Source organism: Plutella xylostella, chromosome 15 (genome assembly GCF_932276165.1).
Source record: "Plutella xylostella chromosome 15, ilPluXylo3.1, whole genome shotgun sequence".
Lineage (NCBI taxonomy): Eukaryota > Metazoa > Arthropoda > Insecta > Lepidoptera > Plutellidae > Plutella > Plutella xylostella.
The window spans coordinates 9,735,241-9,750,921 of record NC_063995.1 but is presented as its reverse complement, the minus strand read 5'-3'; the positions used below and the strand labels follow the sequence as shown (position 1 = coordinate 9,750,921).

Genomic DNA, 15,681 nt, shown 5'->3' with positions numbered 1-15,681 from the left:
TGCCAATCTCACGCGAACCTAATTTCCCGAAACACCCGCCCAGTCTGAGAAATTTCCAAGAACCTCTTGCCATCTGCGAGATTGCAAGCGGAGCTGCGTCTGTTATACCTCATCATATACCTGTCCCTTCCCAGTATTGCAGGCTGATCGTTCTGTCAGTGGATGAGTTGTGCGGAGCGGGGGCGGGGTGAAGGACCTCTGGTTTCGACAGGACTCGCGGGTCCCGCCGGGGGGATGACCTCACTGGGTAACTTTTTGTTTCGCGTGTCGGCGGCTTGGGAGCGAAAGAGTTATACATTTAACAAAAATCCTGGTGGGTTATTATTTTCTTATGTTTCGGCTTTAAGGCAATCGCAAGAAGTGACAGCTCTGTCTGACACAATAAGAAGAACGTAGCTGTACTGCGTTTTCAAATCGATAGTAGGTACATTAGTGGGATCGTCTCTTGGGTTAAGAATTCACTATATCTCTATAGGGAATCCAATGCACTACGAACTCACTTTTGTACTGGAAAGGCTATGTTAGAATGTGTTGGTAGGAATACCCCTGTAGAATAGGGGTAAGTATCTGAGTATTACGCTCATTGCACTTTTGTTCCAAACATAGTGTGAGTAACTGTTGTGAATCTCCAACGGTTTTTGCGCTTCGTTTCGCTTCAAAACTTTCTTATCTTCTTCACTTGTTTGTTAACCTTTACCTACTGTGTTACGGAGTACGCTACGGTACGACTTGGCGCTACGTTCCGATAAATCTAACACTGATATACCTATTACCAACTCACCATGATTATCAGATTACCTACCAAAACACTTACAATAAACATATATTATTATGTTTAATTTGGCCGAAAGTCGCTTACGTAACACCTATTTACAATTTCCCTGAATGTTCCACCGCCCTGTGACACCCTCTATTAGTTATGTACAAACCCTACAAATGAGTATACGGAAATTCCAGAAGCAAAGTTTGAAACGGGTAGCCCGAATGAGCCGATGTGTCTTTGTTTTATTAACGTTGTTTTATTTTTAATCCCGTTCCACTGAAACAGCCTTCAGCGATGCACTATGCATAATTAGCTTATTTCAGGAATCCTTCGCGAATATGTACTGAAGACTTCGTAGGAACTCTCGTTTATAATTATTAATGATTATTTAGAAATGACGGGCGTCGGTGCATGGGTTTGCATTTTGCATGTCTACACTGAAGCGTGAAGAGTTCGATTCCTGACCGGGCTCGATGTTTGTTTAAACACAGACATTTGTATGCTAGTTTTGATTGTGCCCAAAACATGCCAGTATGCACCGGCCGTCGTCCCTCCGAAAAATATACATCAGTTTTACCATGGTACACACTGAAAAAATATTTGATATGATTTACGTTAATCGCTTTTCAGAATTTTACCTTGACATAAACTTCATGCCTGGCCTGTAAGCTGAAACATGTATATTTATCGGCCGCAAAAAAACGAGATTCCCCGAAAAACTGTTTTAGGGCGCGTCGATGTTTGCACAAAGAATAATTCGCGGAAATTTTTCAGTTGCTGCCGGGTGTGTATATTCTGTATACACACGGTATACTTGTATGTATAATGTATACAGTTACTGGAATAACGAATTGCCGAAGCGTATGCTCGAATACGTCGATATCTCAAATTCAGAAAATACTGTATCCTATTTGTACCATTGACCGAAAAAGATAGATGTCATAAGATTGATGTGTATGTCTGTATATATTCTTTAGAAAAAGTGAGGTGTGGCAACCCATAATAAGTTTTTAAAGGTGGCTTGATTTTGTTGATATAACCACGTTTAAAATATCAGTTGTTTCATAGTAGGTATACTTAAGTAATTCCCCGATGTTCGGCACATTTTTCGATTTTAGAGGTAAGTAAATAGATCTATATGAAAATTGCTCATCATGAAAGGTATATTACCAACAGGAATATCAAACAGTGAAAAAAGTTCTCCATCGCGCTCACTCACATCGCGCGGCTACGAGAGCGAGTGCGACGGAAAACTTTTGTCACGTCTTGACGATCGCGACTTACGACCCGTGCTACCACATGATTTTATCACAATTCCAACGCATAATCCGATTATGGCGATTTATAAGCCGTGTGTTTGAGCGCGTCATAGCTACATCATGTTCGCGGAACGAACCCGCTTCCCGGGATTGTGAGCTATTGTGAATTCGCTCTTATCAGATGAGATCCTTTGTCTATGTCCTGAGTAGATTGGATCACGACGCACGTAAGGTTCAAATTGATAATTTCCGTTTCTTAGAAGCCCGCAATCCCAATTTAACCCTCAAACGCATGCATGCACATGACATGATGACACATATTATCCACGTAGGTATTTGAAGTATGTGTTCTTGACCGGATTTCTAAGCTGGACCTTCTGAATCCCTTGTGGTTCCGTACCACCTTTCAAAAAGGCCGGAATAGATTTATTACCCAAGTTTTAAATTTCATAGTCAAGTTGATATACTTACCAGTTTTTCGAGACGATCAAAGTGTTAATTCATTTCCTATGCTTCTTCAATTTATTTAGAAATAATGTAAATAAGTTCCATGGAATAAAATGAATTTATATGCCTACCCTACCTGCCTTCAAGCCGGAAACCCCACATAATTTAGTGAGAACCTAAGTAATTGCTAAGCCGCAATACATTCTAACTTTAGGTTTAAATACTTCTTGTTAGTTGCTGACCCAATTCTTAGGTACTTTGAATTTAATTTTCTTCAATTAATTAAGAAACTCTAGATTGCTTAGTACTCTTTAATATGGTTAAATAGGTAGGCAGTATTGTTATTTAGTTAACTTACTTAGAAATGTTTTTTCCTGATTTTCCGGGGCTTCTCAACGGGAAAATTTCTTCCGCAATTTTTTTGCAACTGAATTGATATCAGCTGTAATTATAGCAATGCTCAGAGTGACCAGGACATAATTTATGTACATTATAAGTATGAATACACACCGCAACTCCACTAACCTCCCATCTTCTCCACAGGTTCAAAGACAACGTGGCGTACCCGTGGTCGGCGGGCGTGTCCAACCTGATCCAGTACCCCGAGGCGGCCAACCAGACGCTGTACACGCAGCGGGCCGCGCGCTCCGACTCCGGCAACTACACGTGCCGCATCAGCAACGAGACGCACAGCCAGCAGCACACCATCTACCTGGAGGTGCTGGGTGAGTCCTACCTGGTGCAGTACCCCGAGGCGGCCAACCAGACGCTGTACACGCAGCGGGCCGCGCGCTCCGACTCCGGCAACTACACGTGCCGCATCAGCAACGAGACGCACAGCCAGCAGCACACCATCTACCTGGAGGTGCTGGGTGAGTTCCACCTGGTGCAGTACCCCGAGGCGGCCAACCAGACGCAGAGGGCGTCCAGGAGGGTTACTTTATACTGATGATACACGAACGAACGAGAGCTGTCGTGCAATCGGCACGTTTAATGCAACACGAGTTACACGATTCACATCAGCGCTCCAAAACTTAGTTTTTAGTGATTTAGTGTGACCCCCTGAATAGGAAATTCTGATCGGAGGCGACCCTCTCATCTTACCATAGAGCGCGCTAAAACATTGTTTTTAATAAAACTAGGATTCTAGGTTTAGTTTTCAATTGGCGGCTATAATTTTAAATTCGACTGGTTGGCTGAAAACTGAAACTATACTACGCTACTGAGCAAAATAATTCTACCTCCACCAGTTTTTATAAGTACCCTTAAGACCTTTGTCAAAACTTCCCGTAGTTCCCGTATGCAGCCTGCAGTATGCAGTTGGAAGTGAAATAGCAAAGTCAATTTACTTGAGTAGCGTGTGCGGGACGGGCGAAATTGAAAACGTGTTCAAAGTTGCTCGCATGCGGGCCGCAGCCGTCAGCAAACATTCGGTTTCGGTTAACCGTTCCATACACAATTTAAAAGTTTTGCTGTTAGAAGCACAAACAGTCGTTGTGTCGTGTGGAAATTGTATGTTGGCTGCAGCTTGTTTAACAGAGAATAATATTCTTTTGAGAACAAAATATTATGTTCTTTGTATGTCGTATACGTATAGCCATTCCATTATCTCCGAGTATAGACTAGAATAAAACTTAAATTGTCTTCTAGCAGAACTTACCTACCCACTACAATTCGATTCACTTAACTTGGGCAAGGTTTCTATAACTAGTTCAACTAACTATTTCAACCGTCAACGTACCTAGGTAGCGCGGACGAAAACAACATCACACATCACCTATTATTTAGCGGTGACTAGATATCATTGCGTGACTACTCTCGATAGTTCGTTTTTAGTTTTATATACTTACCCACCAGTATACCCACTGTGTAGTACCCACCATAATATGTACTTTTGCTCATTTTATTTGGGGAATTATAAAACGAGCGAACAAAAAAAAACTTTGCGACTGATGATGACATACTGTTTTAATAACTTGAGCGGTATGAATTTGAATAAGCGAAAAATTAACTAAACTGACGACGAATATTGATTTATAATAAAAACCAGAACGAGCTTTCAAAAAGTGGATTGTGATAAATCCATTTCAGATATAAAAAATTTATCCGAGCGACTTAATTACTAAGTGAGCGACTGGAAATACAGAGAGGGAAGTGGAAGGACAGAAGTTTTGTATGCTGCTTTATTAATTAATGATTATTGGTTACTGATATTCTATTTGAGGGCTTATGTTTTTTATTTTCATACGCCTTTTTAATGAAAACTACAGATTTTTAAATGCGTGTGAATTCGAATGGGGCCGGGACGACGAATTATTGCAGTCGTGAGTTGTAGTAGGGCTCCTCATACCTATCAATGTTTCTTAGTATTAATAAGTTTTTTTTTAGTTGACTGAAGCGTCTTATTTTATTCTTTGTTCATTTGATTGAAATAAATTCATGCATATTACTTTATTTTTACGGAGTGCATTGTTTTATTTAATTACCCTTATATTTCAATAATAAAATTTCTCAACTAATAGAATAGTGTTTCTTCAAATAGTTATTTCATATTATTTTTATTTTTTAAATTTTTGCTCATTATAGCCTGCTCATTAGTGTATTTTTCAAAGTGGTTTTTGTATTCGAAAAACTTCATTTAAGATAAATTGCCGCTCAGTATAAAAAATACATTTGCCAAATATTGAAAAAAATGCAGGACGTAACGTTGACACTCAAACAAATATTAGGTCGCTCAAATATTATGAAGCTGCTCATTTTGTATTTTAAGTAACTCAAATTAATGTTTGTATGTTGCTGTTCTGTTGATTTCTCGTCACTCGCAGTCAGTCGCTCACTTAGTAATTCTATAACCCAAATTAATTAATTTTGACACTTAGAACTGTAATTTACAGTCACTCGTTTTATTACTACCTATTTTATTTTATTTGTTATCAGAGAAAGAGCCGGACAAGCCGCGCACGATGTTCGTGTCCAAGGACCAGTGGGTGCCGGGCGGCGGCGCCGTCAGGCTCTTCTGCGAAGCTTTAGTCGGTAAGTTGTACTATGTACTATATATCCATTTCAATAGTTTTCGGTGTATTCAGGAGGGCTCGCAAGACGCGCACATCAAGATGTGACAAAAGTTTTGCATCGCCGCGCTGCCTCGAGAGTATGTGCGACGGAGAAGTTTTGTCACGTCTTGACGTAGGCGTCCTGCGCCCTGTGCTAGGTTCGCAGGTACAGTCATGTACATTTACTTGTATACAATTGTGTAAGTTGTACTTAAAAACAAACAATTATGTAAATATGTACAGTGACTGTGAATCTGCATATTAATCTAGTTTGAGGACCAAGGTTTGTTTATATTGAAACTGTGTAATGTTTGTTTCTTATTTCTTATCTTCTACTTGTAATATAATAAGCTGTCGCGTGTAACTTTCTTATTTATTTCAATAAAACATATTACTGATCTCCAACTGTCTTCGTCGCAATATCATCAGCTCTCGAAGAAGAAAAGTGCACTAACAATATCAACAACTGTATTATTACGTATCGACTTCTTTTTAAGAGCACTCAGACTGCCTGGGACAGTAAACAAGAAGATGTGAACTTTAAAACTAGATAGTTACTAAAAGTCTTGAGCTCGATGACAAACAATAGAGCTGGTATAGGTTTGGTTACCGTGGGAAAAGGATTAGCCAAAAGCCAGTATAAGAATAGCGTGAGTCGCTTACTATAAACAATTGATACATCACTCGTGTGATACAGTTTTCTTTTTCAATGTTTTATTTCCATTTTGTAAGCTGTGAACACATCTCCACATTTGTTATTCCGAAATACAATAAATGCTGCCTTCATTTTATTCAAGTCGATATTCCCGGAATTGTGAAGCCGTTGAAACTACGGAAAGTACAAAGAAACTGCGATATTTCAATATACATAGCATAATTATATAGTGTGTCTATTGATTATTGCCTTATTGGTGACCGATCCTATGAGAGGTACTTAATTGCAGGTAGCTGTCCATAATCGATACAGTGCTAATTAGGCCTAAGTCCTATGCCTATTACCGCATTAGTTTCTGGACATTAGGTCTCTACCAATGTCTAAATATATATTCCTATAACGATATGAAAAGATAACTTTTTTTAGTTCATCATTATCGAAAACGTCACTATAATTATTATCTTTCTATTAAAAATATATGTTTCTGAGATTTCTTTGATAAATTATACAGGATGTTGCAAAAAGGATATACTAAGCCGAAACCTATATGTGCAGCATGTTATATCTAAGCCCGAAAATGAAATCAGAATTTAATTTAAAAACCATTTGTGCAGAAAATAACGTGAGCGGAATTTGTATGATTTTGGGCGTTTTTTTTTACTTTTCTCTCACAATATTATCAAGGTTTATTGAAAATTCTCGTGTGAAACGAGTGAATTATAGTCTCGAGTCCTTCAATTTCACTCCACTACGTTTCCACGTGTAACGAATGACCTACCTTCGGCACTCACATCTCAATGTACAATTGTACAAGTATGTTTTCCACAACCCTGTAAAAACTCACGAGTACTTAATTTATGTTTCTGTTTTACTTATATATCGTGTTTCCCCCCCAGGTCGCTCATACCTGGCGGATGCTCACAGCGACCTGCGCTGGATCAAGCTCTGGGCCAACAACTCCGAGGGAGACCTGCTGCCCAGCCAGCGCGAGATCAAGACCACACGGTAAGAAACTAGGACATTGATAGCGATTCTTAAGGCACTAATTCTAATATTAGAGCTCTCAATACCTTAAATTCTGTGTCTAAAATTGGACTCAATTATCCACTGGAAAAAAATATAGTTTGGCATCGTTAAAATTAAATTTTGTGCCTTCAGAATCGACATCATGTTCTTAAAAACCAAAATGGCTATTATGACTCTTAGGGCTCATGCCCACGAGATGGCTTTAACTGAACGTCTACGTTCTATACGTCTATTTTTTCCCATGTAAGTATACTTTGAAATTGTCTACTTTTCAGTTATGATAATGACCTATTAGTCGAACCAGCCAATCCGGTATATGAAACAATAAATATTTTATTAAGTACTTAATGATAATGTTTTGTTATAAAATACATTATGCTACTCATGCTGTGTTAAACTGTTTATAAACTAAATTAAATTGGCAACCACTTGGCAACTAATTAGTTTGCAACACGTTAAACAATTAATATGTCTTATTTTATAACAAAAGTATTTGTATTATTAGTTGTGCCCATTAATTGATGTCATGAAGTTTATAAATAGGTGTCACAGAAACTGCAACATCCTGTTTACAATGAAGCTAAAAGGTGTACCTAATGTTTCTTTTAATTGTTATTATGAAAACGACGCGATGGAAACATAAAAAAAATAGGTTTAGGTGTGAGATGTATCTGTCAATCAGTGTATTTGTCTGTTGCATTGCATCGTAGCTTCGTGCCCGTCTTCATCGTCAGGGAACCACCTTCTGCCGTATGCAACCGTTGACCTGAACAACCCATATGGATGTGCATTGTAAATATTTCTTACTGATCACCCAAAGGCGCAAGTCGCACACGCCAAGACTAGATAAAAGTTTTGCATCGCGCTCAATCACATCGCGCGGGCTCGAGAGCGAGCGCGACTCAAAACTCTTGTAACTTCTTGGCGTGCGCGTCTTGCGCTCCGTGCTAGGCCTGCTGGTTTACCTAGGCATCCTTTTTATATCAACATTTCCCTCTACTGTAACTATGTTTATCTTCGTCAGTTACGATATTGCGATCATCATCGGTTTGTACTTCGTCTTGAGACCGATAGACCTCATTATTATGGGCTTTCCAGCGTCTTTATAAATGTCCCTTCTGTACCTAACTACAATGTTTACCCCCACTCAGGGACGACATGGCGGGCATCATCGGCTCGTACCTGGTGGTGGAGAGCGCGGCGGCGCCGGACTACGGCACGTACGCCTGCGTCGTCACCAGCAACGACGCCGTCTCTAAGACCTACGTCACCGTGCACTACGACAGTGAGTGACGTCACTTGTTCATTAAGCAGGGGCTTAGAGAAGGGTCTCCCACTACGCGATTCTCAAGCGACGTGACAGCGACGCAACCCATGATGGCCTATAAAAACGGGACTTTGACGCGTCGTTCGCTCGTCAAATATATGGCTAACTGTCGCATGTATTGTGGATTTACATACACTTTGACGTTGACAAAGCCTGGAGCAGCTTGTGGTCCACAAAATAAGCTTATGAAGAGTATAAATAAGTAGTCTTCCTTTGTCAGTTGAGCCAAAACGACAACGTATCCATATTTGGTTACTACTAACCTAACCTACAGGGCGGCGCACAGACCGCCCTGTCCAAACGTGGCAAAAACTTCAAGATCAAGCTCCTAGCCTCTAGCCAAAAGGCCAAACGTACAGCTGAAGATAGATGGTACCCTTAAACTGCCATAGGTTAAGTATTACAACAACTCACCACGAACCTCTACCTCCACAGACGGCCTCCAATCCCCCCTACCCCCGCCCGAGCACGCCATCCCGTGGCGCGCCTTACTACTCTCCGCCGCTTGCGCCGCGCTGCTCACAGTCTCCGCGTTGGCGCTGCACCGCCGCTGCACGCCGCGCCTGCTGCTCGCCGCCAGGATAGTGCATGCCAGGGCTAATGCGACTACACAGAGGGCTAGAGGTGAGGGAAAACAAGAGACTAAAGGGTTGAAGAAGCTACGCGTGATAGGCACGAGCGGGTTCGAGTTACTAAGAATATTTACACATACATAACATACATAATACACCAGGTATGTGGAGTGAGGCATCTGTCAGAGAAATAGGAGAATGGACTAACATAGCGCTACGATTTTTCTCGCATTGCACCCGAGCCTCGGCTAGCATTTAATGCGGTCTAAAATAACCTGAAAACTGTCATACGGCATCGACTGCCAAGAACCGGAAGTTTGATTACTGAGCAATGCTGGTTATGGGATGATCGAAGTTTTACAATCATCAGTCACCAATACTCAGTCTACTCATGGTTAAGCATTACACTTCTACCCAGGAATGCCAGAACACTCTGTCCTCGGCCTGCCTCAATTCTGGTAAATTATGTGACTGAAACATTTCGAAACATTCTGTGTCAATGCTACTAGCTGAACTGGAATGGAGGTATTTTCTGGAATCAATTATATCAGCATTACTTAGTTGGTACTATATTTCCACTTAGTGCCAGTTCTCATTAAATGCTGAGCGATCATGTATTTACAGCTATTTCGACGGAAACGATTTCCTGCCAAACAAGTAATTATTAGCTATTTTTTAAATTGTGCCGTATTGATTCTACAATTGTAAAAAATACACTTCTGAGAAATTAATTTAGTAGTTACTATTAAATGTTCACAGAACTTGCCTAATAAGTCTAATAACTATGCCTAGTTCAGTAGAATTTCAGTGAAAGGAAATAGGTATTCCAATAAAACCTACTTTATTGCACAATCATAGTAATTATTTCAGTACTTACCTGGACGGACGATGATAGCGGCTATCTGCAGTTTTCCATTAAACAAATTCGAAATATGCTGTATTATATAATTCCAAGAATTGCCATTAATTTAATGGCGCCGTTCAGCTGTTAATAACTAATTAAAATAATTTCAACATATTTATTCGATTTTATGATTCTTAAAAGCATCAAATAATATTTCAATTATCTACCTTCCTCATTCTGCGTGGTTTCGACTCTCTTGTACGCCATCCAAAAAACTCTGTTTTCAACTTTACATAGCCAGACTCTACACAATATGTAATGGTGTATATTTATCGTGTATGTTAGAACAACCTTTTGGTGTTCTAGCTATCATACACATGGTAGAATGACTTCTTCACTTCTTTCGTTAGCTACCATCGCGCCGTTTACCATTTACCGTTTACCATATTTCACTCCATTATGTTTTTCATATTTCCCACTCCTTCGGAAGACCTTTCCGTCTTTGTACCTTAGAAAAGTGGTTGACATATCTCTGGCTTGTACTAATGAAACAATTTTCTATCACCCGCAGTGCTGGAGAAAGAGTTCGACGTGGTGGTGTGCTGGACGCGCGTGGACGAGGCGGTGGCGCGCGGCGCGCTGCTGCCCACGCTGGCCGGCAAGTACCACTACCGCGTGCAGCCCGTGCCGCTGCACACGCCGCCCGACACGTGTGAGTACATACATAGTTAGTGGAGCAAATTATAAGAGCTGGACAAAATGGCATTTCCTCAAGATACAGGAGTTAGAATTCGGACTCGTATAGCGACCGAGCGGTATAGCAAGATTGTCTTGACGCATTCCGCGCCTCACTCCAAACTTTCCCAGGGTAAAACACTTGTTTACTTTATACATTTTGTGTACCTATGTAACGCTATTTTCCCGTTCCTCCTGAAAGTTGAATAGTACATTTTGCCCTGAATATGGCCACTTTTGATGGAATACTTGGACTTCATAATTAATAATATTCTATTGTTTAATTTCATGGTTTACCTTTTGTACAATTTATAAATAAGCAAAAAGTACTATAGATAATATATAATCCCATAACCAGTCCATAAATTAATCGCCTCCCCCCCTCCCCAGGGTACAACACGCTGCTGCCCGAGGTGTCCCGCTGCCGCTCGCTGGTCGCCCTGATGTCGCCCACGCAGTACTCGCCGGCGCAGCTCATGACCGCACTGAGGCAGTTGAGAGCGCTGCCGGTGCCGCCCGTTATTGTGTTGTTACAGGTGAGTTGATGAAAGAATTTACTAATTTGAAATATCGATGTTTCTAATGTTTAAGTTAGCTTTACCTATTTAGGTACTTCTAGCTGTGGTATTCTAGAGGTAGAATAACAAATGACCAGGACGAATAGGGCGAACATGGCTGTGAGGGAAAGTGTATGACTAGATGGTACAAGGGGAATGTTTGTGTGAAGATAAAACTTCCGAGAGTTGCGAGTACTTAAGAGTGGGAGTTAGTAGCAATTAGTATTGATAGAGCTATATACGATTAGAGCGAGATAGAGTAAGACATGGGACCGTGCGCCATTTTGACATGTTTCTTTATTCACGGAAGATTAATTCCTTGAACCCAAATAGTTTATCAGAATTTGGCGAACGGTCACGAAAGTTTCGTCCAACTTCAGTTTTATTTTCGTTATAAAATATAACATTTAGAATATTTACAAAGATTCCTATAAGTACCATTCTTTCCCCAGGACCTACCGAAGCTAAAACGCGAGGCGAAGGACTCTAGCGGCGAGAGCCTGGTGTCTTTACTCCGCCGCAGCCGCCTGCTGGCGTGGCGGCACGTGCACGAGCGCGCCTTCTGGACCGAGCTGCGGCTGGCACTGCCGCTGCCACCGAGACATATTGTGAGTTATGCACTCCTGGTACTTTTCTTGTGGAGGGTCTGAGTTGCCATTGCGGCACTGCTTTATCTTTGCGCCACTACGGCTAAATGTCTGCAGTCCTAGTACTATTTCGACATAACTGGCTGGTTAATTATACCACTTTGAGCTTCTGTCATGTCTCGAGTGATGGTTGATTAGTTGGCTTCTCGAAGTCGCTTGCTCGCGTGGAGATGCGTGCACGAGCGCGCCTTCTGGACCGAGCTGCGGCTGGCACTGCCGCTGCCACCGAGACACGTTGTGAGTTATGCACTCCTGGTACTTTTCAACACCGTACATTAGCTTTAATATCTGATATGTCTGCAGTCGACACAAATCTATCTCTTGGAGCAGTACCTATGTTGCTATAGAAGTCATGTGATACCTATGTTGATTATTTGGTGATGGTAAAACAAATGACAGAATATGCTTAGTCCCCCGTTTCCTAATCTCACATGAGATGTACCTATCTCAACCGTAAACTTTATTTACAGGAAAAGGAAGTGAAAGTAGAGGTGGACGAGTCGAAGAACTCTCGGTCGGGCAGCCTCACGGCGCTCGTGTGAGTCCCTCGCGACTCGACGCAACACAAGAACTGAACTCTGCCGTGTTATTGTAAACAACACGCGGAATAGTGTATAACACTTCGGGGTCAGTGGCCGGCCAGTTCCCGCCACCGCCACGGCAGCACTGTGCTAGTGCGACCCACATGTAGATATCAAGACTGTGAATAAAGTAGTTCTAAGATTTTAATTATTATTCTCATTACGTATGTATCACACTAAGTTGTAATTTTTTTTCTATTTATAGCTTGTAAGGCAGGCTTGTTTTGTTCATGGTTTTCTAAGATCTCAATTTTGATTTTCTTTCTTCTTTTTTTGGAATCTGGAATTCTATTTCTACTCTACCGCTTTACTGTGCCAAAAATATGGTTTCATGACAAATTATTGTAATAATGTTTCGTGTTCTGAATATTGTTATTGTATTCACTGATGATTTCTTAGCATGCTAATGAAGAGAAAAGTGCATGGGTTTATTTTGTCATATTTTATGTTTCTGAATTATTTCGGTGTATTTTGCTAAGAAGTATGTAAGTACAAAGTACTCCACTTTTTAATTGTGTAATGAATGATTTAATTTAAAAAACAACTGTCAATGTTGCTGTTTCTGCAACCGCTTTGTGGCGTCAATTTCATTTCCTAAAGATGTATGTAAATGTATAGGTACTATTATTAGTACCTAATTATATAATTAACATTGTATAAACACTCTTGAATGTATATGATATCTTTAAATTAGTTTACTGTACAGTTGGCTCGACATGCAAGTAGAAAGATTTGTCAGTGCGAGATTTTTTCACCTTTTCTATGACCTGGTGGTGAACTTCAAAATATCTACCAGGAAATGCAATGTACAGTCAGCTGCATAAGTAGCTACACACTTTTGTACCTTGTCAATCTGAAACCGTCTATCCATTCATTGAAACAATGACGGTTCGTCAGTTTGACAAGGCACAGAAGCGTGTAGCTACTTATGCGGCTGACCGTACCTACTTGGTTGAGGATTGTGATAAATTGATAATATCAAGAGTGGGTATTCTGGAAACTGTTCTCAATAGCCTATACTTACTTCTAAATGTAACCAAAATGTAAATATTATGTGGGAATAGTTGATTAGTGACAAAGAAATTGTAGTTTTTGTATAATAATTAAAATAATGATTCTTATACTAATTAATAATAATTATGATTACTTTGATACATTCCGGCTTTCTTCGTAAAAGTTTTTCTTTCAATACCTACATATTTATAACATTTCTATTAACGCAAAATGAATAAATAGTTTCAAAGTAATAAATATTGATGTTTCATCATTTGTAGGTAATCCTAATCAGTTGTAAAACTGGTGCTCTACATTCCGTAGATGCTGCTCTACATTATTTAGTTTCTGCTCTACATTATTTAGTTTCTGCTCTACATTATTTAGTTTCTGCTCTACATAAGTTAGTTTCTGCTCTACATTAGTTATTTTCTGCTCTACATTCCGTAGATGCTGCTCTACATTAGGTTGTTTCTATTCTACATTAGGTTGTTTCTGCTCTACATTACGTAGATCCAGCTCAACATAGAGAATGTATGAAAGTTTAATCATAACTGATACGGATCTGTATTGGAACTGGCTTCTCAAAAATGTGTGAACCGCCTCTATGAGCTTCCGCCGCGGGTAGAGGTAATAGGTACGTATGTACCTACTTATGGCAATTCAAGCTCTGTGGCTCGTCTACACTTCCCTAAAGGTAAATAATTAGAAATCGATCCACGCCTTCGTAGAGACAAATATAGCGACTTTTACCTAGTAAAATAATAATTTTATTGTAAAACACAACAGAAAACTAAATTACAGATCATTGACATTGGTATCGATATTCATAGGCACTGTAAGTAAGATCACTTCTTGCATGTAATACAATTATCACATTGAATATTTTATAATGTCGTACATTAATAATATTAATAGTTATTTATTACTGACACGAAATACTATGGAGAGTAGTTGGTATCAGTTTGCGAATATTAAGTATCAAAATTACACAGACATATTGAATAAATTACTAAGTACTAGCTGATGGAAACGTAAAAATACTATTATGTAGCAATTAGCTAAAATTACGACTAATAGCGTATTACGTAAAACTTAAGTACGATCAAATAAAAGTACTAGCACCTTAAATAATAATTAAAGTGATTGGACACATTTCTGTCTTAGGCACGGTGTGTTATTGCATCCAGTGGCAATAACATTGAGTTCCAATTTGCTTCTTGTTTGCTTCGTGAGGAATACAATAAACTCAGACGGTAACTATTTAATTATGATAGCTAACGCTAATCAGCTGTATAATGTTGCCCTATGCCCTATTGAAAAGATCTGTTACATAATGTTACTAAAATATGAAAAGTCAGCCTTCCTCGACATCAAACATGAAGCAAACGGCTTATACCTAGCTATAATAATAATCATAATCATGTTTCTTAGGAACCAAACCAAAATATTAATTATATCAGATCACTCCGTTCATCATCAAAGTAATAATAGCAAATAAAAATAGTATAACGTGATAAAGTACAATGATTCATTAATTTCAATAGTTCAGATCTACCATTGAGTATAGTCTCATAAAAATATTCGAAATTCGTTAAGGCAGTAATAGATCTGAAAGCGTTTGGAGATACCCTCTTATTGGCAGTCTTCACTGGGGAATAGCCGCACTAAACTAACACTTACATGTCCAAAATTGTAAAAATTGTCTATACGGTAACATTGTTTCAATAACTACACTTAAAAGTTAAACGTTTGTAAGTAGCATGCACACAAAATTGAGCTTTACGGCGACATTGATTGATTTGTGATGAGTGATGAGGCCGGCTCGGGGCGGCGGGGTGGGGCACGCGGGGCCACCGTGTCCCACACAGCGGGCACCCTGAGGAACTTAAACCCGGAGGTCATGGTTCACTCGGTGCTTGAAGACGCCGCGCCATACTTCTTTTCGTAAGCCTGTAAAGAGATAGTAGATAACTTTAGTTTGCTCTTCTGATTTCAAGTGTCATTCTTAAAGAAAGACAAGACATAAGACAAGAGGTTTACTACGCAAGCTGTTCTTTGCATCTTGATCGGCTTTCTTGGTCCGCTAGAAGATTTTACTGCTATTTGTTTCCGGCTCTACATAACAGTCCAATCAGTTACCTCTTGTCTACCGGATGGCGCAGTGGTTAGGGATTCGATCCGCGGTCAGGTCATTCATATAGGTAATCATTTTTTACCGG

The 15,681-nt window shown here is 39.8% G+C and overlaps 2 protein-coding genes across 4 annotated transcripts in view; one reads left to right on the top strand and one right to left on the bottom strand.

Annotated features, from left to right (window-relative positions):
- Positions 1-13,715, top strand: part of LOC105391725 — a 41,469-nt gene extending 27,754 nt beyond the window's left edge. For 2 of the 3 annotated variants that reach the window (XM_048625781.1, XM_048625780.1), the window contains exons 3-12: positions 3,013-3,076; positions 3,224-3,341; positions 5,407-5,502; positions 7,074-7,182; positions 8,355-8,488; positions 8,966-9,154; positions 10,518-10,658; positions 11,072-11,217; positions 11,691-11,846; positions 12,356-13,715. In XM_048625781.1, coding sequence (XP_048481738.1) covers positions 3,013-3,076; positions 3,224-3,341; positions 5,407-5,502; positions 7,074-7,182; positions 8,355-8,488; positions 8,966-9,154; positions 10,518-10,658; positions 11,072-11,217; positions 11,691-11,846; positions 12,356-12,427 — 1,225 coding nt within the window. In that variant the 3' untranslated portion in view covers positions 12,428-13,715. Of the gene's footprint in view, positions 1-3,012; positions 3,195-3,223; positions 3,342-5,406; positions 5,503-7,073; positions 7,183-8,354; positions 8,489-8,965; positions 9,155-10,517; positions 10,659-11,071; positions 11,218-11,690; positions 11,847-12,355 lie in introns of all 3 variants that reach the window. The other variant, XM_038108474.2, reaches the window with a different exon arrangement.
- A 491-nt stretch (positions 13,716-14,206) lies between these two features.
- Positions 14,207-15,681, bottom strand: part of LOC105391726 (ATP-binding cassette sub-family C member 4) — a 58,108-nt gene continuing 56,633 nt past the window's right edge. Inside the window, exon 28 of the mRNA XM_048626087.1 lies at positions 14,207-15,412. Within this exon, the coding sequence (XP_048482044.1) occupies positions 15,368-15,412 (45 nt within the window). The 3' untranslated portion in view covers positions 14,207-15,367. The remainder of the gene's footprint in view (positions 15,413-15,681) is intronic.